A 25,745-nucleotide genomic window follows, 5' to 3' on the forward strand; every position below is an offset into this window, starting at 1 on the left:
GTACATGAAGGAATATCTCCTGTATTTGCGGTGTTTACCACACTTTATTTTCCCTTAGCCTATCCAGCTTCATTTCCCCTAGAATGACTCATTCCTTTATTTTTTTAATTTTTTTGGTTGTGGGGCTTGAACTCGACCTGGACGCTGTCCCTCAGCTCTTCAGCTCAGGGCTGGTGCTCTCCCACTTGAGCCACAGAGCCACTTCCGGTTTTCGGGTGGTTTATTGGAGATAAGAGTCTTATGCATTTTCCTGCCCTGGTGGCTTTCAACTGCGACCCTTGTCAAATCTCAGCCTCCTGAGTAGCTAGGATTACAGGCCTGAGCCACCGGCGCCTGGTCATTCCTTTAATCTTTTTTTTTTTTGTCGGTCGTGGGGCTTGAACTCTGGGCCTGGGCGCTGTCCCTCAGCTCTTCAGCTCAAGGCGAGCGCTCTACCACTTGAGCTACAGCGCCACTTCCGGTTTTTCTGGTGGTTTATTGAAGATAAGAGTCTCACGGTCTTTCCTGCCCGGGCTGGCTTTGAACCGCGATCCTCAGATCTCAGCCTCCTTAGTAGCTAGGATTACAGGCCTGAGACACCAGCGCCCGGCCATTCCTTTAATCTTAAGGGAAGGACAGGAAGGAATGTCTCCTGTATTTGCTGTGAGCTGACTGTAGCTCCTTTCCCCTAATATAATTTTATTCCCTTAATGTGGATAGACGGGCTTTAAGCTTGAGTTTTTGAATTCCTGGCAGCCATTTATCATGCCTCATCTCCCTAGGCGATCCTGCCTCAGGTTAAGCACTCTTCACAGAAAGAAATTCATATCTTGATTTTAAGCAAATAAGGGGAGGGCAGAGAACTCAAATCTCAAGACAGCTCCAGGTATTCCTTACACCAAAGTGGCATATTCTGTACCCCTACCATTCTTTTCATCGATATATCCGATATTGTTTGGTGAAAATACTGTGCAACTCTGAAAGGATACATAAAACACCGATGACAGCATACATGCATTTTGTCACTTTAAAGAAGGATAACCCCAGCTGCTTTATTTTTCTCAAGGACAACAAACTCTACTGGAACTACCCATCCCGTCTTGCTGGACGCGAAGGGTCACGCTGGAGACTGCGTTGAAGCCCTGTCTGGGCAATACAGCAGTAAGATCGCAATTCAAAAGCGGAACGAAACATGCTATCGGCGAGCGTCGGCGGAACAAGCTAAGGCGATCCCTAAGATGGCAGGCCGGGCGCCGGTGGCGCAGGCTGGAACCCCTGGCTAACTCACGTGTGCTCCGTAGGCGTCCAGCTTTTCCTTGAGAAGGAGTTCACTCCTTCCTAGGGAGGGACGGGATCCGCCGGCGCGTTTAACAACCCGCAGCCAGCCCTGGGAAAAGGCCACCGGCCGAACCGCGGCGTCATCCCGCCCCGCCCGGGCTCAGACCCACACAGGGAGGGATTCCAAGTCCCGGAAGAACCGCTTCCAGGGGGGCCGGAAGTCGTCCGACGGAACCGGAAGTCCGACGGGGACCCTATGTGGAATGGACTGAGCGACCCACCCTCCTCCCGGGTCTACAAGGTGATCCCCGCCCGGGCCAGTGTCAGGCGGGCGACGTGGAAGTGAGTGCGGGCGCCGAGGCCAGGGTGGTCCGGGCGGCGCGTGCTCGGCCTCCAGCGTCGGCGGCACGCGAGCCCGCAAACGCCGCTCGCTCGCTAGCCGTTCAGGGTGCCTTTCGCGCCTGCGTGACCCCGAGCTAGGGCTCTGGCGCGCTCCCCGGCCCGCCGCCAGCCTCGTCCCTGCACCCGGGCCCAGCGGCCCCCTCACCCTCCGGACCCCGGAGCTGGCAGGCCCTACCTGCGGCCGTTCCTGGCTGCGTGCTCGTTGAGACCCCTTGACTCGCATGCTCGGGGCTGCTTTCCTGTGCTAACCGCCACCAGCGAGCGGGATGACACCGGAAAAACCGTGGTGACCCTTCTGGACTCCGGTTCTCTCTCCTGCAAAGTGAGGTTCCTTCCAGTTTTATAAACGACCTTTTTAAAAATTGCTGTGATTAAGTAGATGTACAAGAGGGTTACAATTCCACAAGTCAGGTTAGGACAGTGCCACTTGGTCAATCTCACGCCTGCCTTCCTGTTCTCCCCCATCTTTCCCCTCCCTTCACTACCGTCAAGTTACCTCGTTCATTTTTTACATAATGCTCTAATTGCATTTGTTCATCTTCCATTCCTGTGACCTCTTGTGTCCCCACCCTCCGCCCCAAGAAAAAGAAAATGTGTTTCCACTTCTGGTTATTCGTTTTGATAAACAGTCTCGCCAGTTTTGACATTTGGGTTATTGTTCCCAATGCATCTTCTCGCTGCCTCGATATCAGTGTTGATTCATTGCCTGTTAAGTTCTTGGTCTCTGCGTTAATAAGTGCCTTTATCAGATCTGGTTTCAGACTATTTCCTAAGGAATCTTGTATTCCCTGAGCACTTTGTACTCCTCCGGCCAGGGACAAATACCTAAATAAGATTTTGATAGGTTCAGTTCTTGAAGTCCTCAATGTGTGTAATTGCTCGTTTTTGCTGATTGAATTTCTAAGTAGTAATGTGCTTAATTCTTTGGAATTAAATCAATTTCTTTTGATCTTTACTGAAATAAGTCTTGAAGTAAGATGCTGTGTATTTTTAACTTCAACAATGAATCCTCAAAGTGTAAGCCCTCCTTAAAAAAAAAAAACATGATATTGCTTAATATAGCTGGTGATAAAGTGTGTAAATCATCTCATCTATTACCAAGAATAGACATTTTAACTTTTTTTTTTACAGAGTTCAGGAAAAGGTAGTCCATGGGAAAGAAGGTTTGTTTTTTACCTGGTCAGGTACTTTCTTCGCTGTGTTGTGCCTTTTCCAGTTACCATTTCTTTCATTAAAAAAATATGCATATAGCCCGGTGCTGGTGGCTCAGTCCTGTAATCGTAGCTACTCAGGAGGCTGAGATCTGAGAATTGAAATTCAAAGCCAGCCTGGGCAGGAAAGTCCATATTAATCACCAGAAAACCAGAAGTGGAACTGTGGCTCCAGTGGTAGAGTGCTAGCCTTGAGCTGAGGAGCTGAGGGACAGCACCCAGGCCCAGAGATCAAGCCCCATGATGGGCGCACATACACACACACACAAAATATATTTATACACATATATACATGTATATACATATACATGTATATGTACAAATGTGTGTACATATATATGTTTATGTATGTATATTGAGCCAGGCACCTGTAGCTCATGCCTGTAATTCTAGCTACTCAGGAGGCTGAGATCTGAGGATCACATTTCAAAGCCAGGCCGGGCTGGAAACTGTGTGAGACTCTTAACTCCAATCAACTACTCCAAAAAGCCTGCTCAAGTGGTAGTGTGCTCGCCTTGAGCAAAAGAAACTCAGGGACAGCACCTAGGCCCAGATTTCAAGCCCCAGCAGTGTGGAGGAGGGGGGGAGTATACACACACACACATAGTGTACTTTATTTGTTACATTAGGATATGTCCTGCCATAAAACATTTGGGAAAATGGATTGAAGGTTAACATTTAAATTGTTTTAGTAGTATTGACTCAGGCCAAGTGCTTGCTAGGAAGATTCTCTACCATAAGGTCTCACAGTTTTCACTTTGCAAGCATCAAGCAGTGTTCCTCCTCACTGTGTCTCATGCTTACATCACCACAGCCAACTTATTTATTACTATGGGACTTCACAGCCAGGCATCAGTAGCTCACTCCTGTAATCCTAGGTACTGAAAAGGCTCAGATCTGAGGATCAAGGTTCAAAACCATACTGGACAGGACAATCTGTGAGACTCTTAAACAGAAAAAGCAGCAAAAATTGAGTATGATGGCCTATAATCCTAGCTACTCAGGAGGCATATAAAGGTTCAGAAATGTGAGGACAGATTTATGGTTTAGGGGGGAAAAAATAACTTGAGAGATAGAAGTGAGGAGACTATATTAACATAGGGCAGATAATGCATATTAGGCAGTTGTACATTAAGCTGATGGGGAACCATTTTGGAAGGGTATTTAGGAAAGAGTTGATGAATTCGAGTGTACATTTTAGAAAAAATATTGGTGTTTTGGTGGAGGTTTTTTGGTGTTTTGTTTTGATTTTTTTTTGGGGGGGGGGAGGGCGAGGGTCAGTCCTGGGCTCGAATTCTGGGCCTAGGTGCTATCCCTGAGTTTCTTTTGCTCAAGGCCAGCACACTACCACTTGAACCACAGTGCTACTTCTAGCTTTTTTGAGTAGTTTATTGGAGATGAGTTTCATGGAGTTTCCAGTCCAGTCTGGCTTTGAACCACAATCCTTAGATCTTAGCCTTCTGAGTAGCTAGGATTTCAGATGTGAGCCATTGGTGCCCAGCTTATTGTTTAAGCCCTTAGGTTTATGATACTTATTTGCATTAGTCTGAGCTAATATACTCACTCATCCTCTTTCCCTCTTTCCATGCCCCAACCTGTAGGGTTTCAACTCAGGGCCTCATGCTTGGTAGGGTTGGCACTCTACCATTTTAGCCACACCTCTAGCTCTGCTTTTTGTTGGTTATTTCAGCGATGGAGTGTAGTGAACTTTTCTACCTAGGTTGGCTTTGAGCTACTGTCCTCCAGATCTCAGTCTCCTGAGCAGCTAGAATTACATGTATGAGCTACCAGCACCTGTGTCTCATACATTTTGTTGCAGAGTATAAATCTGATTTGGTGGATTTTGTTCCTCAGGTTCTTGTGCACATTAAGCACATGTTCTGCTACTGAGCTATGTAACTTTCTCTGTAAATCATGTCAGTTGTGATTTCATTAGGGAAATCTGAAAAAAAGCCTTTTTTGTTTTGAGATGAGATCTCACTGTATATAGCCCAGTTTGACTCGGAACGCAAGGTGCTCCTGATTCAGACTCTAATGCTGGGATTATAGGCATGCACCAAATGGCTGTAAAAATAGACTATTTATATAGTTGGTTATGGTATTTCAGTCCTATCACGATAATAACATGAATAAATAATAATAGTACCTAGGGAGTACTTGGTATAATTCTATCTCTAACTAGACTGTGAATCCTTTCAGGGCAGGAACCCAGTTGTGTTCATTTTTGTACCCTAGTTCTTCATACAGTGCTTTAGGTGTAGTAGCTTTTCAGTTAATATTTGCTAACTTGACTTAAATATTAGCTAAGCTTCACTTAAAAATTTTATTTCCCTAGGAGAAGCATGAATCAGAAGCTAATGAGGTTGGAAACCTTGCTACGACTTCACACTGTATGTAGGCACCTGCATAGCCTGAGACAAAGAACTCATGCACATTGGATGCACAGGTTTCCATCTGCTTACCCGGTGTGGACCACTCAGCTCTGTGCTCCGACCTGGCAGACAGACATTCTCATTGGCACTGCTTTATCTCAGTATCGGCTTCTAGTAACAAAGAAGGTACTTACTGATTTCTGTAACTTTTCATGATTTGTTCTGAAATGAAAGTGCCTAGAACCATGAGGAGAAATCTCTTCTGAGGATTTTATCACTTAAAAAACTTATTACAGGGCTGGGAAGGTAGCTCAGTGATAGAGCACTTGCCTTGCATGCATGGGGCCTTGGGTTCAATTCCTCAGCACCACATAAGCAGAAAAAAAAAAGCTGGAAGTGGCGCTGTGGCTCAAGTGGTAGAGTGCTAGCCTTGAGCTGAAGAGCTGAGGGACAGTGCCCAGGCCCAGAGTTCAGGCCCCATGACCGGACCCCCCCCCCCCAAAAAAAAAAAAGGAACTTATTACTTAATGCTCTTCTCACACAATAGATCACAGAAGGAAGAGGGCATTCTGGTTAGTTGTTTGGTTGTGCTGATGAATTTGATTAATTACATGGAGATCAGTATGAAACAGTTAATTAAACTAGGTGCCTATGGCTCATGCCTGTAATCTTATCTATTTAGGAAGTTGAGATCTGAGGACTGAAGTTTGAGACAGCCCAGGCAGTAAGGTCCCTGAGTCTCTAACAAGCAAAAAAGCTGGAAGTGAAAGTATGGTTCAAGTAGTAGAGTACTAGCCTTGGGCAGAAAAAGCCAAGTGAGCACAAGGCTTCAAGTTCAAACCCCAGTACCGGCACAACAACAAAGCTATGAATTAAAGATAAAAGATTCGTTTTTTAATCTGAGGATTAAGTACTCAAGAGAGGTGTTTTTGTCTTTTTTTTTTTTCTTTTGTGCTGATACTGAGGCTTGAATTCAGAACTTGGGTGCTGTCCCTTAGCTTTTTTGCTCAAGGCTAGTGCTCTACCACTTCAGTCACAATTCTACTTCTAGCTTTTTTTTTTTTTTTTTGTCAGTCGTGGGGCTTGAACTCTGGGCCTGGGCGCTGTCCCTCAGCTCTTCAGCTCAAGGCGAGTGCTCTACCACTTGAGCTACAGCGCCACTTCTGGTTTTCTGGTGGTTTATTGGAGATAAGAGTCTCACAGTCTCTCCTGTCCGGGCTGGCTTTGAACCGCGATCCTCAGATCTCAGCCTCCTGAGTAGCTAGGATTACAGGCGTGAGCCACCAGCGCCCGGCACTTCTAGCTTTTTTGATGGTTAATTGGAGATAAAACTCTCACAGTCTTTCCTGCCTAAGCTAGTTTTGAGCTATAGTCCTCAGATGTCAGCCTCCTGAGTAGCCAGGATTATAGGTATGAGTCACTGGTGCCATGATTATGGTAGATTTCCAAAACAAATCAGAATTTTCACTTAATGTTTTTTTTTCTATGTTTATGTATTGTCATTTTATTTTTTATTTTTTGTATATATTTTTATTGTAATATTCTGTCATTTTAATAGGAAGAAAGACCAAGGAAATCTCAGGTATCTCCAACAAAATCTAAAAAGGAAGTAGAAGTATGGATTGGAATGACTGTTGAAGAACTAGCCAGAGCAATGAAGAAAGACATAGGTGAGGCCAGATAACTTTACAAGGAAACAGATGTGGTCATGAGTGTTTTTTACAATGTTTTTCTTTTCTTTCTTTTTTTTGATCTCTACAACTTCTAATATTTTTTTTTTGGAGGTGGGGAGGGGTCCAATCCTGGGCCTGAACTCTGGGCCTGGGCGCTGTCCCTCAGCTCTTCAGCTTAAGGCTAGTGCTCTACCATTTGAGCCACAGTGCCACTTCTGGCTTTTTTTTTTCTTATGTAGTGCTGAGGAATCAAACCCAGGGCTTCATGCATGCAAGGCATGCACTCTACCACTGAGCCACCTTCCCAGCCCTACAACTTCTAATATTGTGTGTGTGTGTGTGTGTGTGTGTGTGTGTGTGTGTGTGTGTGTGTGTGTGTGTGTATTTCAGTGCTAGAGATTGAACCTGGCCCTTACACATGCTAGAGCAATTCTTTAAAAATTAAATGGGCTGGAAATGTGGCTTAGTTGGTAGAGTGCTTGCCTAGTATGTATGAAGCCCTGGGTTTGATTCCTCAGTACCACATAAACAGAAAAAGCCAGAAGTGACACTATGGCTCAAGTGGTAGAGTGCTAGCCAGGAGCAAAAGAAGCTCAGGGACAGTGCCCAGGCCCTGAGTTCAAGCCCAGGACTGGCAAAATAAATAAACTCATCAAGGTTGAATACAGTGGCTCACACCTATCATCTACCTACTTAGGAGGCAGAGAAAGGGAAGATTATGGTTCAGGGCTAGCTTAGGCAAACAGACTCCAATTTCAACAAAGAGCTGAGTAATAATGCAAATCTGTAATCCCACCTCCTGGAAGGTATAGGCCCGGCTGCCCTGGATAAAAACGCAAGACCTATTCTGAAAAATAGCTAAAACCAGAAAAGGCTGTGGGCATAACTCAAGTGGTAAGACTACCTTCTTTGGAAGCATGAGGCCCTGAATTCAGTGTCTAGTACTATCAAAAAGGAGAAGAAGAAAAAAAATCAAAACTCAGTTCTTGTTTTTTTGTTTTTTTTTTCAGTAGTGGGGCTTGAACTCAGAGCCTGAGTGCTGTCTCTGAGCTAGTTCCACTCAAGGCTAGCACTCTATCACTTTGAGCTACAGCTCTACTTTGGTTTTCTGGTGGTTAATTGGAGATAAGAGTCTCATGGATTTTTTTTACCCAGGCTGGCTTTGAATCTCGATCTTCAGATCTCATCCTCCTGAGTAGCTAGGATTATAGGCACGAGCCACAAGTGCCTGGCTTACTGTTAATTTTTAACTGTCCCTTTCTATTTACTATTTTAACTGCCTGAGGTTATTTGTGCCTGTATTGTCTGTGTGGTGGACCTATAGTATATAACTGCTGCTCAGCATCTCTTCACATCCATATGCCTAGAATTCATGTTGTAAGCTTCGAGTCAACCATGATTAGTATAAATCATGGACCTGTTTTCCTAGTCTCCTTACTTAACATGTATCAGCACACCACTGAATTGGTTGTTCGTTGTTTTTTATTTGGGGTTTTATTTATTTATTTATTTATTGGCTTTTTTTTTAGCCAATCCTGGGGCTTGAACTCTGAGCCTTGGTACTGTCCCTGAGCTTTTAGCTAAGATTACAGGTATGAGCCACTGGTGCCAGGTTTATTTTGTTTTGAGACCTGAATTTATGATTCCCTTGCCTCAGCCTCCTAAGTACTAGGATATAGGTGTGTGACATCTGTCCAGTTTTGAAGTTCTTTTGTTGTTGTTGTTGTTCTCTTTACTGTATTACATTATGGGGGTTTTTTTTGTATTTTTTTTATTGTGAAAATACCATACGGAGGGGTTACAATTACATGAGCAAGGTAATGAGTACATTTCTTATCAAGCATTGTTGCCTCCTCCTTTGTTTCCCCTTACCATCCCTTCCCATCTCCCCCCCTCACCCTCCTCCCCAGTTTTGAATTTCTTTTAGGTGTAATTTTCTGTTTATTGGAGGATGCATTTCTGTCATATTTATTCTCTAAATACATGTTTACAGGGTGACTGAAAATTTAGAAACATAAAACTACTTATTTCATTATCACAGGTATATTTATTTCCATAGGAAATATGACAGAGTAAAACAAAGCATAATAAAATGAAAAGGAATATATATTTTTATATATTTTAAGAGTTTTTGGACAACAAAATAGATACATAAATTATGGGTATGTGTATTAAGAGGTAGTGTGTCTGTGTGTATATATACAGTTTAGTGCCTATATATATTTATTATATATATTATCATATATAGTCAGTCTTCATTTTTCATGGGTTTGATATTTGCAGCTATTCCTACTGTATTTGTAAAAATGTATTTGTTGTCTATAAATCAATACTTAGGGCAGTTATTATTCTTAGACACACTTAGAGAAGTGTAAAATCCAAGTTGCTCCATATGTAGCTCCCTGCTTAGGTCAAACAAGGTGATGTTCTGCCTTCTTGCTTAGCCCCTCATTCTGCAAACAAGCATCCATTACAGTCTGTTCAGTGGTTTGCTTTTCAAATTTTCATGCTTTTAATTTTTGTGGTGATTCTGATATTTAACTTGGCTCTTATCTAGTACTGAATTGTATCAGCACTAGAAGGCTATCCCGTGCCTTATATAGAAAACAGATGTCCTAAATTAGTATATCTATGATTCAGTTATTGTGCTATTGACTGTGAGTTGTTAATAAAGCAACAATGTACATTTTTGAAAAATATCTTCCAATAGACACTTAAACAAAATAATGTGTTGATTGGTTTATGAAATGATATGATTAGAAGCTTAAATGCCTCATTTGTCCATTTCTCTAAAAGCAGTGGTTTATGACAACTCTGTAGAACGTAACTTGTAAATAACAAGAATTGGCTGTGTCTACCTATATTACTTATTTTTATTTGGATGACATAGAATAAAGAATAAAGAAACAAAGGAATAGACTATGATCAGTGACAATACTGATTATGTTATGAGCCATTTAATTATTTATTGATGGTGCCGATACTCAGAAGGTACATAAGTTTTCAGATATTTATGAATATGCAGAATTCTAGTTATTGCATTTTGAGTGCATGATAGTTTAAGGAATTAAAAATTTTCAAACTGGGTGCCAGTAACTCATGCCTGTAATCCTAGCTACCAAGGAGGCTGAGATCTGCCCAAGCCAGCCTGGGCAAGAAAGTCTGTGAGACTCTTACCTCAATAAGCCACCAGAAAGCTGGAAGTGGCACTGTGGCTCAAGTGATAGAGTGCTTGCCTTGAGCTGAAGAGCTGAGGGACAGCTCGAGCACAGAGTTCAAGCCCCATGACCAACAAAAACTAAAAGAAAAAAATTCAGCTTCCTTGTTATTTGTTAAACTGGTTATATACTTATATTGAGTAAACCATTTATATTGGCTTTTATTAACAGAAATTACTTGTTTAAGCATTTAAATCATGATCCTAAAACATTTCATTTTATTGCAACCAGATTATGTATATGAAGCTTTATTGAACACTACTATTGACATAGATTCACTAGAAGCAGATTCACATTTAGATGAGGTGTGGATCAAAGAAGTGATAAAGAAGACAGGCAGGAAGTTGAAGTGGAGCAAATTAAAACAGGACAAAGTCAGAGAAAATAAAGATGCTGTTAAAAGGTAAGATTTAATTGTATTTTGGTGAAAAGGCCACACAGTTTTGCTTACCATACATTTTCTTTCAGGATTAAAGTAATGTGTGAGTATAAGATAAACTTTTATTCAAAGTGCTAAAAGCACCAAAAAGTATATTCAGCTTATTATAAAACTAAATTTACTTTCCATAGTATTCTGAATATATATATATATATATATATATATATATATATATATACACACACACACATATATATTAGTCTGAATTACAAATTTGATTCAATTCTGTTCATTGTTAAAAAGAATGTCAACTTTGGAACAGTTGGGGAGTCATTAAATACTCTGTCATAGATCATTATATAGAGCATGTGTGTGTTTTGGTGTTGATATATTAGTGTGTCCATATTAGGGCTTGAACTCAGGGGCATTATCATGTGATAGCACTCTAGCACATGAGCCACAGCTCCACTTCTGACTTTTTGGTTTTTAATTAATTAGAGATGAAAGTCTCAGACTTTACTGGATGGCTGGCTTTGAACCATGACCCTCTGATCTCAGCTTCCTGAGTAGCTAGGATTATAGGCGTGAACCAGCAGTGCCTGGCAAGTCATTATATTTTTAAAAGGGGAAAAATGGAAATAATAAAAGGAGAAAATAACTTTCTGTAACGAAACTAGAATGTTGATTTTATTGTTAATAGTAGCTTGCACAAATCACTGCAATCCATATCAAAGTGTTTCTGATAGTTAAGAAATGAAACCCCTTTGCTATTAATTGTAGGCCCCAAGCAGATCCAGCTTTATTAACCCCAAGGTCCCCAGTTGTTACTATAATGGGCCATGTTGACCATGGGAAAACGACGTTACTTGACAAACTTCGAAAAACTCAAGTGGCGGCAATGGAAGCTGGAGGCATCACTCAGCACATTGGTGCCTTTCTTGGTATGAACACAAATCACCTTACAATGTGCTTGGGAACCACACTTAGTATTTTCTTCAACTAAATGCCTTAATTTGAAATACACAGATCAAGTAAGGAGGGCTGAAACTTAAAGCTATCATATGATAAAGTGATGAGTAGATGGTTAAGTTACTTCATACTTTATATAAGAAGTATAACTTAGGTTACACTTTTTACTCTTGCTTATTAGTTTTAATGAGCCTGTTAAGTTTAAATAACTTGCAATGTGGGTTGGATAATATTGCTATTAATAATTAAATAGTAGGCACCATTTACTGGGCATTTAGAGACAGTTTCAGCTTAACTAACTTACTCAAAGTACATAGCTAGTAACTGGCAAAGGCAGGACTTCAACACAAGACTCTTGGATTCAATGTTAGGCTATTAACTATATACTAAACTGCCTTTCTGTGGCTTAAGTCAGTTATGTAGCTGTAGTTTGCTAATATATAGGTGACTTTCCATCCAATTATTTGTCTATTCTCTTTAGAATGGTTATTGATTGGTAATCAATAATGAAAGTAACTATGTTCTAGAAATACAAAGTTAGATATTACTTGAGAAGAAAATTCTCAGAGTCTCACTGATACTTTATTTTCTTTAAGAGTATTTTATGTTTTTGTTGTGAAATTTTAGTCTTTGTTGTTGTGATTGGTACTAATGGACAGAAGCCTGGCTTGGTGTTGCATGCCCATAATTTCAGCTGTTTGGAAGGTAGGAGGAGGAGGATCGTGGTCCCAGGTGGGCAGTCCAAGCTAGCTTAGACAAAAATACAAGGCCCTATTTGAAAAACAAACTAAAATGAAAAGAACTAGGGATATTTCTCAAGTGACAGAATATATTTGATGTCATTTATTCCTTCCCATTGCAGGAGTACATATTTGAGTACTTGGTGTTTTTGAATTTCTATTTCCACAGTGTCTCTGCCTTCTGGGGAAAAGATAACCTTTCTTGATACTCCAGGACATGCTGCCTTCTCAGCAATGAGAGCCAGAGGTGCTCAGGTCACTGACATTGTTGTGTTAGTTGTGGCTGCAGATGATGGAGTTATGACACAAACCATAGAATCTATTCAGCATGCCAAAGCTGCTCAAGGTATTTATTGTGTTTGACTTACATGTATCAGGAAGGAAGGGTTTTGTTTGTTTGTTTAATTTTGACAGTCTACTACATAAAGTTTCAATTGTGGATTCATTTATATATAGTTTATTTAATCTTCACAGCAGTCCCAGAATAGATATTTCTGTTTCACAGCTTCAGAGATAGTTGTTTTGCCACAGGCACAATAAAAATGGATAGCTGGATTTAATTTGGAACTTGTAATGAGAAGTACAGTTTTTGTTTTTGTTTTTTTCTAACCTACAGTTTTTCTTCTCTTTCTGTTCTGAGATTAGAACTCAGGGCCTTGTGCAGGTGCTCTGCCACTGAACTAGAGGTGAGCCACCCTCTACAGGGGGGTCTTTCTCTCTCTCTCTCTCTCTCTCTCTCACACACACACACACACACACACACACACACACACACACACACCAGCTTTTAAGTGGCAAATTGAACATATAAGAGTCTCATGGACTTTCCTGCCCAAGCTCTCTCTGAACTACAATCCTCAGATCTCAGCCTCCTGAATAGCTATGATTACAGGCTTAAGCCATCAGTGCCTGGCCTATGGTGACATTTAAAAAAAAAACCAACAAAACTTTTCAACATGGAAATTTTAGAGATATAAAAATAAGAATAGAATGATGAAGTTCTACATACCCATCATATGAATTCATTAAGATTTACATAGAGGTGATTTTGTTATTCCTTATTCATTTATCTGAACTCTCAAAAGAAAAATTCTCCCATTATCTGCTTAAGTAAGTTATTATTGGATCAAAGACATAAAGTTAGACTAGGCACCAGTGGCTTACATCTGTATCTACTCAAGATGCTGAAACTTGGTGGGTTGAGGTTCAAAGCCATCCCAGAATAGAAAATCACTGTGATTCTATCTTCAGTTAATCAGCAAAAAGCAAGACTGGTGGAGTGGCTCAAGTGATAGAGCACCAGCTATGAGCAAGCAAGCTTAATGAGAGTGTGATGCTCAGAGTTCAAGTACCAGTACTAGCACACAAAAAAAAGAGCAACAAGGCATAAAATTGAAACTTTTAGAAAAGCAATTGCCTACTTTAATTTAAAATTACAACAAGAGGGAGACTGGCTGCCTTATGGAGACACTAGGCCTCCTTCCCAGACTACCAGTGTGTTCCCTTAAAGTACCATAGCTCAGTGCTTACAGCCAACCTGAGCAGAAAGTCCATAAGAATCCTATCCAGTTAACCACCAAAAGACCACAAGGAGAAGTCGGGCATGAGTGGCTCACGCCTGTAATCCTAGGTACTCAGGAGGCCGAGGTCTAAGGATCACAGTTCAAAGCCAGCCCGGGCAGGAAACTTGTGAGATCTTATCTTCAATAAACCACTCAGAAAACCAGAAGTGGCACTGTGGCATAAGTAGTGGAGTGCTGGCCTTGAGCTGAAGAGCTGAGGTAAAGTGCCCAGGCCCAGAGTTCAAGCCCCATGATTGACAAAAAAAAAAAAAAAAGACCACAAGGAGGTCAGAATGCTTTGCTAAAATACAAAGTGAAGAAGAGGCTACACTTAACATATCCTAAGATAGGTAATGTTAGTGAGTCATTTTTTTGCTGGAGGATTTAGTTCATTTTCTACCATAATATATTTGGGATTTACACATTAAAATAATTCTTTAAATTGTGGCAGTTATAGGAATTACTTTCATCAGTTTAAATAGTTTTTGTTTTCTTTTTCTTTCTTGTCAGTCATGGGGCCTGAACTCTGGGCCTGAGTGCTGTTCCTCAGCTCTTCAGCTCAAGGCTAGTGCTCTACCACTTGAGCCACAGCGCCACTTCCGGCTTTTTCTATTTATATGGTGCTGAGGAATCGAACCCAGGGCCTCATGCATGCAAGACAAGCACTCTACCTTCCCAGCCTAGTTTTGTTTTCTTAACAATTACTCTCAGATATTGACTACTAAAGCCTTACTTATTTACTTTAAGGCTTACTTATAATATATCAAGTTTTTAAAAATCATGTTGTTTTCAAATTCATCTGCAGTAGAGTTAGAGTGTTTGTGATACAAGGTGGAGCAGAATCTGAGTTTACTTGGAAAGAGTTTGTGATTCAGGGAACATTAGCTATGGTATATATTGTATTTATCTCCATCTGTTAGTCCCTCTGTTGCATGAGAGTAGTAATTAAAGGCTTCTTATCTGATAGTGATATATAGCAAGGACATTATGTAAAAGTATAAATATTCTTCTACCTTTTGTTGTTGTTGCTAGTACTGGGGCTTGAATTCAGTGCCTTGTGCTCATGTTTAATTCTGTCACAAGGCACTATCAATCCTAAAAGAAAAATTGCAATAATGATACTGAGCTTCAATTCAGGATGACATTTTGAATTCAGCAATGGATTAAAGCCTAGAAATAAGAGTCAAATGATCTGGCAGGACTTGAATGATCTTGAGTTTTTCCTGGAGGTTATCACCAGTGTAGTTATTGATCTTGCTTTCAGGTTTAAAGATTGGTCTTTCTGGCCGGACGCCAGTGGCTCATGCCTATAATCCTAGCTGCTGAGGAAGCTGAAATCTAAGATCACGGTTCAAAGCCAGCCCAGGCAGAAAAGTCCGGTTCAAAGCCAGCCCAGGCAGAAAAGTCCAGTTCAAAGCCAGCCCAGGCAGAAAAGTCCGTGAGACTCTTTTTTTTTTTTGGGTCCGGTTGTGGGGCCTGAACTCTGGGCCTGGGCACTTGTCCCTCAGCTCTTCAGCTCAAGGCTAGCGCTCTACCACTTGAGCCACAGCGACACTTCCAGCTTTTTTCATTTTGCTTATGTGGTGCTGAGGAATCGAACCCAGGGCCTCAGGCATGCAAGGCAAGCGCTCTACCACTGAGCCATCTTCCCAGCCCCATCCGTGAGACTCTTATCTCCAATTAACCACAAGAAAACCAAAAGTGGTGCTGTGGCTCAAGTGGTAGAGCACTTGCCTTGAGCTGAAGAGCTCAGAGACAGTACCCAGGCTCAAAGTTCAGGCCCTATGACCCCCCCCCCCCAAAAAAAAAGATTGGTCTTTCTATACACAAATTACTGAGGTTTTATTTTTATTATATGTTAGCTTTTAATTATTACCACAAGTAGCTCATTATTTGTTTACAATTATAAAATCTCATCTCTGGATTTCTTTCTACATATATGTATGTATGTATGTATGCAGGTATGTAGAGTTGAGTGGGTTGATGAAAGTCAAACCTTGGGTCATTTAGGTGTTTTGACTAAATACATCCACAGGACAAGGAGAAAGCCACATCAGGTTGGTGTCCCTCACTGGGAATAGTAGTTGGAATTGAAGGTGTTCGCATTTGTACATTCTTTAACTTTGTCTCTTTCAGTTCCTATTGTCCTTGCAATAAACAAATGTGACAAGCCTGGTGCTGACCCTGAAAAAGTGAAAAAAGAGCTTCTGGCTTATGATGTGGTATGTGAGGATTACGGTGGTGATGTTCAGGCAGTACCTGTCTCTGCACTTACGGTAAATACAGGCCCCTCAAACGCACATGTGCTCGAATGTAAGTGCTATATGCTGTCTGAAGAGCATTTTGCCAGACATAACTTGTGTTTTAAAAATCCTTTTATTACTAATCAAAACTGGTATAATTTTCCTGATTAGGAGTTAGGCTTAGAGAGGTCAATTACCAGTTCACAGTATAATAACTGGATGGTCAGGAGTTGGTTTTAAAACTAATGATTTTCACATTATGGAATACTTGGTGTGAGGAGAGTAGGTGGTAAATTATTTGGGAGGAGAGGGGCTAGGATTATAGTTAGCTGAAATTAAAACAAGTTTACAACAGGCAGAATTGAAACTTGCTTGTATTTAATGGCTTTTTGAATAGAAATTTCTTAGGGCATTTAAGAAAGATTTAAATAAATCAATACTGCACTCATACTATTAACTATTTTGATTGATCCTATTATTGCTGATTACCCGGATGTTCTATGGATGAAAATGCTATCAGTTATTAAAATGTTATTTATGATAGTTGTATTCTCTTTTCAATTACCAGTTATTCTTTCTTAAATGCAAAACACAAGTAAGCTTAAACCTGCCTTCTACCCCTCATCCTCCACAAGAGGGTTTTTTTTTTTTTTTGCCAGTCCTGGGGCCTGGACACTGTCCCTGAGCTTCTTTTTGCTCGAGGCTAGCACTCTGCCACTTGAGCCACAGCGTCACTTCCAGTTTTTTCTGTTTATGTGGTGCTGAGGAATCAAACCCAGAGCTTTGTGTATGCTAGGCAAGCATTCCACCACTAAGCCATATTCCCAGCCCCAACGTCCTGGTTTTTTTGAGTTGTTTTTTTTTGTTTGTTTGTTTTTTTAATTGGAAATAAGAGTTTCACAGGGACTTTTCTGCCCAGACTGGCTTTGAACTGAGATCCTCAGATCTCAGTTTCCTAAGTAGCTAAGATTATAGGTGTGAGCTATTGGTGACTGGTAGTAATTCACCCTTTTAATGCTTTAAGAGAAAAGTATAACTTACGGATCATTTGCCTTTCTGATCCTGATAGTTATAGTCACAGGTAATATTTATTAATGTATATTAATTTTTGTTGTTGTTAAAGGGTGATAATCTGATGGCTGTGGCAGAAGCAACAGTTGTTCTTGCAGAAATGTTAGAATTGAAAGCAGATCCTACTGGCCCAGTAGAAGGAACAGTCATAGAGTCATTCACAGACAAAGGAAGAGGGTAGGTCTACGCTAAAATGCTGCTGCTTAATAATTTTGTTGTATAATTTTTGTGACTTGATTATATAACAATTTACTTGTTTTATCTTATGTTGTTTCTTCCGGAGCAGGTACTCTCAAAGCATATTTTTGTGTATGTGCAAGTATTGGAGCTTGAACTCAGGGCCAGAGCTTTGTTCCTTAGCTTTTTTGCATTCTACTGTTTGGCTTGAGCCACCAATACACAAATACTAAACAAATACTAATTTTCTTTTTTCCTTTTTTTTTTGCTTGAACTCAGGGTCTGGGTGCTGTCCCTGAGCTGCTTTTGCTCTGCCACTTGAGCCATAGCTCCATTTCCGGGTTTTTTAAAATAGTTTATTGGAGATAAGGATCTCATGGACTTTCCTGCCCAGGTTGGCTTTGAATTGAGAACCTAAGTTCTCAGCCTCCTGAGTAGCTAGGATTGTAGGGGTGAGCCACTAGCACCAGGTAACAAGTGGGGGGGGGGGGGGGGTTGTTTGTTTTTTGGTTTGGATTTTTTTTTTTTTTTTGGTCATGGGACTTAAACTCTGAGCTTCAGTGCTGTCCCTGAGCTCTTCAGCTCAAGGCAAGCGCTCTACGGCTTAGCTGCAGTGCTACTTCCAGTTTTCTAGTGGTTTATTGGAGATAAGAGTCTCACGGATTTTCCTGCCTGGGATGGCTTTGAACTGTGATCCTCAGATCTCAACCCCCTGAGTAGCTAGGATTATAGGTGTGAGCCAGCGCCTGGCGCCTTGCTGACAAGTGTTTTTTTATAGTACCAAAAACCTGCTTAAGAAGTTGAGAAAGGGGGCTGGGAAGGTGGCTCAGTGGTAGAGTGCTTGCCTTGCATGCATGAGGCCCTGGGTTTGATTCCTCAGTACCACATCAGCAAACAGAAAAAGCCAGAAGTGGCACTGTGGCTCAAGTGGTAGAACGCTAGCCTTGAGCTGGAAGAGCTGAGGGACAGCGCCCAGGCCCAGAGTTCAGGCCCCACAACCGGACCCAAAAAAAAAAAAAAAAAGTTGAGAAAGCAATTAATCCTGTGTACATAAATGTGTGTATGTATATGTGTGTATATGGTTTTTATTTTCTTTTTTCTAGTCCTGGGGCTTGAACTCAGGGCCTTGGTGCTGTCCCTGAGCTGCTTTGTACTCAAAGTTAGCACTCTCCCACTTCTGACTTTTTCTGAGTAATTTATTGGAGATATGAATCTCACAGACTTTCCTGCCTGGGCTGGTATTAAACTGTGATCTTCAAATCTCAGCCTCCTGAGTAGCTAGGATTATAGGTGTGAGCCACCAGTGCCTGGCTGTATATGTGTATTTTTTAAACCTCATAATGATATCTTTGCTTAGAAAGTGAAGGACAGGGTAACATTTTGTACAAAAAGAAATATTCTCATTACTTGACTTATGTAACTGTAACCCCTCTGTATATCACCTTTATAGTAACAATTTTTTTTAAAGGAGCAACAAAAAGAAACAATTATATTGTGATTATGGCATTAAGAATATTTACTTTTATATTCATTTTAGTCCCATTACAACAGCTATAATTCAAAGAGGAACTTTGAGAAAAGGCTCAGTTCTGGTTGCTGGAAAGTGTTGGGCAAAAGTACGCTTGATGTTTGATGAAAATGGAAAAGCAATCAATGAGGCCTATCCTAGCATGCCAGTGGGAATTGTAGGCTGGAGAGACCTTCCTTCTGCAGGAGATGAAATTCTTGAAGTAGAATCTGAGGTACAGATTCTGTATGTTACTATATATATTTCTACATTAAATGTATAATGGTTTCAAATATCAATCTGTACTGTTCATATCACATGAGGGGGCCAGTCATGCTGTTTGGAATACTATATTATTTTAAATTTAAAATTTAATTGTCTCAATCATATTCAAAGTTACCAAGTTAAAAAATTTAAGTTTCTTGTAATTATAAAATGAGGGGTTTCATGCTATGAGTTTACCTTGAGAACACAGCCTAGCAGGTATTAGTGTCTGTTTCATTCATTGATGCCAGCTTTCCCCCTGTGAAGTCAAGGGCACGTGAAGTTATTGACTGGAGGAAGTTTGAACAAGAACAGGAGAAAAATAAAGAAGATCTAAAAATAATAGAAGAAAAGCGGAAGGAACATCAAGAAGCATATCAGACAGCCCGTGAACAATATGGCACTTTGCACTGGAAGAAGATATCCTACAAAAAGTACCTTGAAAAAAAAGAACATAAAAACTTAAAGCCAAAAGAAAAAGTTGAAAGAGATTCAAATATACTTCCTGTAATTGTTAAAGGTGTGTTTTTAAAGATTTTACTTTAAAACTCAGTTTTTTAAATATCTGTGTATCTTTATTCCCACAGCTAATTTGCACCTTCTGTTTCATTTTTATTGTTGTTGGTCAGGGGGCTTGAACTCTGGACACTGTCCCTGAGTTCTTCAGCTCAAGTCTAGTAGTTCTACCACTTTGAGCCACAGCACCACTTCCTGGACTTTTTATTTTCTAAACTTATTATTTTATTTTATTTTAGACAGAGTCTTGCTATGTAGGTAAGCTTGACCTTGAAGTTACCATTTTCCTTCCACAGCCTCTCCAGGTGCTACAATTCCATCCCTTCCTCCACTGGAAAACCCTTCAATTCAATTGAAAGTTATTTCTGTTTTTTAAGAGGCATCTTTCTGCCTCTTGATGATTTTGTCAAAAATGTCTTTTGTTTTATTATACTTTATTTGTGGCACTGAGGTTTGAACTCAGGATCTTGTACTTGTCAGTCACTCTACCTCTGGAGCCTTTAGCCCTTCTTACTTTAGTTATTTAAAGATAGGTTTTTATGTTTTTACCTGAGCTGACTTGGACCTTGATCCTCCTTTCTGAGCATTCATGTTGATGGGGTTCTCACTAATTTTTTGCCCAAGCTAACCTCAAATTTCAATCTTCTGGTTCTCTGCTTTTGAGTAGCTAGAATTATAGTCATGGTCCACGAGTCTTAACCTGTTTGTTTATTAGTAGATATTTATAAAATAAATAATTGGTTTTACTGGTAAATAAAAGTGCTTTTGTTGGTAAAACTTATTCTTGTCATGGCTTTAAATAGATTATTGTAATTGTTTTATTTTTTTATTTTTTTTGGTCATGGGGCATGAACTCTGGGCCTGGGCGCTGTCCCTCAGTTCATAGGTTTCTGCTGGTTTATTGGAGATAAGGGTCTCACGGACTTTCCTGCCCGGGCTGGCTTTGAACCGCAGTCCTTAGATCTCAGCCTTCTGTGTAGCTAAGATTACAGGCGTGAGCCACTAGCGCCCAGCTGATTATTGTAATTTTTGTATCTGTTAATGCTGATCTCTTGCACCTATTTAAACCTTTTGCTTTATTTAGGTGATGTTGATGGTTCTGTTGAGGCCATTTTGAACATTATGGATACTTACGATGTCTCACACGAGTGTGAACTAGAATTGGTACATTTTGGAGTGGGTGATATTACTGAAAATGATATTAACTTTGCCAAAACATTTCATGGTAAGAATTCTGTTTACTATGTGTTTAGCTGTTCCCTAGATCACATTATGAACCACTTACTTCTGTCTTGTTGCTTGGCTTGTCACCCTAACATTCCTGTCAGCATCACCCTTTCTACTCTAGTCCAGTTTGCAGCCATAGCTGCACTTGTCATGGCTTTCTGCAACCTTGAGGAGCAATTCAAGAACTAGTAGGGTTTGTTTAAGTAATGTTACTGCCCCCTCTCCCCAATTCTCACGCTGTTCAAGGTTAGTTCTGTTTCATCCATCTTGACTTTTTGAGTGTTCCTCTATCTGTTATACTTTCCTTCATCTTTTTACTTTTAGCTACCTATTTTTGTTAATTGGTAACTTTGTAGGTCTTTTTTAAAAATTTAATTGTAAGGGTGATATACAGTTACTTAAGGTAATGAGTACATTTCTTGTGCAACAGTGTTACCCTCTCCCGGGTTTTCTCCCACTTTCCCTCCCCCCTGAGTCCCATCCCCCAAGTTGAAGAAGTATCACCGTTGCAGTGGTTCACTCTTTGTCCTTTGTCTCACTTTTTTTTTAAATTCCCCTTCCATTTATAGGAAAAGCTTCTTTAGTTTTAAATGCCTAGAAGATAGGGATACTGTCATTATTAGTTAAGTTACACAAAAAGCTGTCTCACCACCATCACTTTAAATAGATCCAATAACCAGCAAAGCATCAAGTGTTGAGTAATTATGAATCATTTAGAAAGGAGGTGGTTTATAACCTGATTTGACTACAATTAGATGTCATCTCTACTATTGAAAAGATACTTTCAGAAATGATGAATTTGAAGTATTTATTTTACTGGTCCTGGAGCTCAAACCCTGGGCCTGGGTGCTTTCCCTGAGCGCCTTTTTGCTCAAGGCTAGTGCCCTACCACTTGAGCCACAACATCACTTCCAGCTTTTTTTCTGTTACTACTTAGAGATAAGGGTCTCATGGACGTTCCTGCCTGGTCTGGCTTCAAACCATGATCCTCAGATCTCAGTCTCCTGAGTAGCTAGGATTACAGGTGTTGAGCCACCAGTGCGTGGCAAATTTGAAATACTTATTAAGCACTTGTGTAGCCTGGCATCTAGTAGACAAGAAAGGATTTAATAAGGCTTTGAGGTAATTGTGTTTTCTTAATTCTTTTCATTCATTTTATTTGAGACAATAGTATATTGCTTTGGCTTCCTTTTTCCCCTAAACTATTTGCAGTTAATTAGATAGGTCATCTATTCTTTGGTAGATGTTATTTCCATAAAAGTATTTTGCTTTTTAGAATAACTTAAATGTTACCATTTAAATCACTATTTTTGAACATCATAAACCATAAAATTGCAGTGTTTTAACTAAAAAATATAATTTTAATTAAAATAAAAAATCTTAGTTATGATCATTTTGTTATAAAACTAAAAATTAATTTAGCATACTGCCTAGACATTATGGGCCTTTAACATAATGTTTCTTGAATGAGTAGATTTAAAATGTCTTTTATTGCTTGGCTTTTCAGAAAGTTTTTTTATTAAGTTTATAATGTGGACCGTTCATCCAATAATCTGAAACTGTACTAGCTTTTATAAGAAAAAACATAATTTCTCAGCTACTGAGTTGCTGTTGCTATGTAATTACATGGGAGGAAATTTAGATTTAAGTTTCTGCTAAAAGAGAAATGATATTTATACTACTTTAGTGATTATGTTTTTGTTTACCAGGGGTTATATATGGCTTTAATGTGGATGCAAATAATGCTATCCAGCAGTCAGCTGCAAGAAAAGGAGTAAAAATTAAACTCCACAAAATCATTTATCGTCTTATTGAAGATTTGAAAGAGGAACTGAGCAGTAGATTGCCCTGCATAGTAGAAGAACACCCAATAGGTAAGTGTTGCCTGAATATTACTTTTTAGCATGTTTATCTTAAGTGTAAATAGTACTTGAAAGCAAAAATTAGGGGAAATGTTTCCACTGTTCCACGTACTATGTTCCAAAAAAAAATACTACCATGAGAATTCATAGATACTTAATATGTTATAAACATATGCCCTGTACCACACATTGTACTTAATTTAACCTCAAGGAGATAGACAAAACATCTAAGAACTTGCTCTCAAGCTTAGAAATGAAGAACCTAATTGTTATTTATTTATTTAATCGGTTGTGGGGCTTGACTCTGAACCTGGGTGCTGGCCTTGCTCTCTTCAGCTCAAGGCATGACCTCTGCCACTTGAGCCATAGTGCCACTTCCTGTTTTCTAGTGGTTAATTGGAGATAAAGTGAGAGACTTTCTTGCCCTGTCTGGCTTTGAACCGTGATCCTCAGATCTCAGCTCCCTGAGTAGCTAGGATTACAGGCGTGAGCCACCGGCACCTGGCTTATTTAACAGTATCAAGAGAGCCATTGATTTGTTTTTGGACTGGAGCAATATGCCATGAAAAGAAAACGTTTGAGTTTAAATGCTAAATATATTAAGTATATATTTTCCCATAGTCCAGCGTCGGATTACATTTCATTGTTAGGTCTCTTTCGTTTCATTTATTCTAAAACATTTTTTTAAGCAGACAGAGCAAGGCTATTTGAAAGTAAAGCAGCAAACATAGTGAGACCTTTCAAGAGAGGAATTCCAAACAGGAGCCCAATGGAATCCTGAGGGTATTTTTTAATAGCATGAAGCTCCGCCCATATCTCCTCCCTTGGGCTTGATGCTGATTTCTTGGTGACTTATATATGTGTGCCTCAGCTCTTCTCTCTGAGCTGACACCTAAGGCATTATAAAAAGCAGCATTTGAGTGCAATGTGACAATTTTAATGTTAGTTGATTTTATTTAGCACACATTAATAGTGCAAAGCAGTTTCACTCTGATGCCACAGATGTGTACAGTGTACATTCATTGCCTGTATTATATATTCCCTTTCTCCTCCCCCTTAATCTGGAACAGCACCCAGGCCCAGAGTTCAGGCCCCACAACCGGACGCAAAAAAAAAAAAAAAAAAATTGGTAACAAACGTGTTATTGAATTTGTTGTTGTAGGAAAACTGAGTTATAGAATTAGTGTTGATTAATGGATATAAAAACGTTTTGATTTAAATCTGGAAATGACAGAAACCAAATTGAAGGAAAGCTTAACTAGGTTTTCATGGAACAGACAAATCACTTGAGGATGCTTTATTTAAAAATTGGTGTCAAAGTAGTGTTTTTGAATTACTATTTTTAATTCTTATACTGTAGAACGTCAAACATTATCAGAATCCTTAGTTTCCCATGTTTTCTTCTTTTCTTAAAGGTGAAGCTTCTATACTAGCTACCTTCTTTATAACAGAAGGGAAGAAAAAAGTTCCTGTTGCTGGTTGCAGAGTCCAAAAGGGACAATTGGAGAAACAAAAAAAATTTAAATTAATCCGTAATGGACATGTCATTTGGAAGGGTAAGCATTATCACTGTTTTTTGCTTTGTGCTGCTGGAGATGGAATTCAGGGCCTCACACTTTTTGTGCTTTACCACTGAAACCACAGCTCCACACCTTTTACCATTGGCTATTTTCTAGGTATGGTCTGGAGTTGTGCCCTGGCCAGCCTGGACTTCGACCTGTATGCTTACCGTATTACTGCGAAAACTAGCCATCTTACCCAGGCATTGTATTGAGGTGGAGTCTGGAGCCCTACTGGCCTGTGATCCAATCTTAGTCATCCAAATAGCATTATAGGTCCGAGCTACTGAGCCCAGCATCAGTCTACTATAATACATCATCGCCAAACCGATTGTGTGTAGCCGTCTGAAATCCATTCCTCTTTCCCACATAATCCTAGACTGCTTCTAATTTTTTTTGGGGGGGGTCCAGTCGTGGGGCCTGAACTCTGTCCCTCAGCTCTTCAGCTCAAGGCTAGCGCTCTACCACTTTAGCCACAGCGCCACTTCCGGCTTTTTTTCTTTTTGCTTATATGGTGCTGAGGAATCGAACCCAGGGCCTCAGGCATGCAAGGCAAGCGCTCTACCACTGAGCCACCTTCCCAGCCCTAATTTTTAACTCTCCTATTTCCCAAGTTTCCCTGCAATGAGCCAAACATTTGCAGTCTTATTTTTTTCAATGGGAAATTTATCTTCTGCTACAATTTGTCTTTAAACTTATGATTTTTAAAATTTTGTGTATTTAATACCATGCTTCATTTTTAATAAGGAGTTATTTGAATGTACTGTTTTTCTTTTTTTAAAGGATCATTAACCTCACTGAAACACCATAAAGATGACACTTCAGTCATCAAAACCGGGATGGACTGTGGCCTCAGTTTAGATGAAGAAAAAGTAGAATTTAAAGTGGGAGATGAAATAATTTGTTATGAAGAAAAGCAAGTTCCAGCTAAGACTTCCTGGGATCCAGGATTTTAAATTTACATTAAAATTATCAATGCTAAAATGTCCTTTTCTATATAGTAAACTTGGTGGCTCTTACATGGGCCATTCATTTTGATTAAAGGTTGAAAACCTATTGTTTTATACTGTTAAAACATTTTAGCCGGGTGTGGCTCATGCATGTAATCCTAGTTACTCAGGGAGTTGACATCTGAGGATCACAGTTCAAAGCCAGACCAGGCAGGAAAGCCTGTGAGACTCTTATCTCCAATAAACCACTCAGAAAACCAGAAGTAGTGCTGTGGCTCAAGTGGTAGAGTGCTTGCCTTGAGCTGAAGAGCTGAGGGATAGCGCCCAGATCGAGAGTTCAAGCCCCACAACCGACAAATACTTAGGACTGCCTAAAAATTACAGAAACAGGAAATCTCAAGGATGCCTCTACCTACAAATACTAGGGCAAAAAGACCAACCATCTGCCAGAAAGTTTCATACTATCCTAGCTTAAAATCCTGAGTTCACATTTTAATGTTGACCTGTAATTTTCTCTTAAAAACAAAATGCTGAGACTAGATGTGTATTTCCAAGTTAGCAATTTAGATCCAAGATTATAAACTTG

At 40.0% G+C, this 25,745-nt stretch overlaps 1 protein-coding gene across 5 annotated transcripts; it reads left to right on the forward strand.

The window, feature by feature from the left end:
* The first annotated feature begins 1,564 nt into the window (after positions 1-1,564).
* On the forward strand, positions 1,565-25,284 carry Mtif2 (mitochondrial translational initiation factor 2). 5 transcript variants are annotated; one of them, XR_006149171.1, is made up of 15 exons: positions 1,565-1,599; positions 5,206-5,428; positions 6,801-6,912; positions 10,365-10,536; positions 11,293-11,453; positions 12,391-12,567; positions 15,920-16,059; positions 17,150-17,274; positions 18,812-19,016; positions 19,313-19,565; positions 20,646-20,786; positions 22,498-22,662; positions 24,066-24,206; positions 24,327-24,485; positions 24,993-25,037. XR_006149171.1 is itself a non-coding variant. In XM_042691224.1 (15 exons), exons 2-14 carry the CDS (start codon positions 5,213-5,215, stop codon positions 24,422-24,424), a joined length of 2,106 nt encoding a protein of 701 aa, XP_042547158.1. In that variant the 5' UTR covers positions 1,565-1,599; positions 5,206-5,212; the 3' UTR covers position 24,425; positions 24,993-25,048. The 5 variants fall into 5 exon arrangements, 4 of the variants coding, with proteins under 4 accessions (XP_042547158.1, XP_042547157.1, XP_042547159.1 ...); XM_042691224.1 differs by having other exon boundaries at positions 24,327-24,425; positions 24,993-25,048; XM_042691223.1 differs by lacking the exon at positions 24,327-24,485 and having other exon boundaries at positions 1,570-1,599; positions 24,993-25,284.
* Positions 25,285-25,745: the final 461 nt, after the last annotated feature.

Source organism: Dipodomys spectabilis, unplaced genomic scaffold (assembly GCF_019054845.1).
Source record: "Dipodomys spectabilis isolate Male_0828 unplaced genomic scaffold, ASM1905484v1 ptg000141l, whole genome shotgun sequence".
Classification (NCBI taxonomy): domain Eukaryota; kingdom Metazoa; phylum Chordata; class Mammalia; order Rodentia; family Heteromyidae; genus Dipodomys; species Dipodomys spectabilis.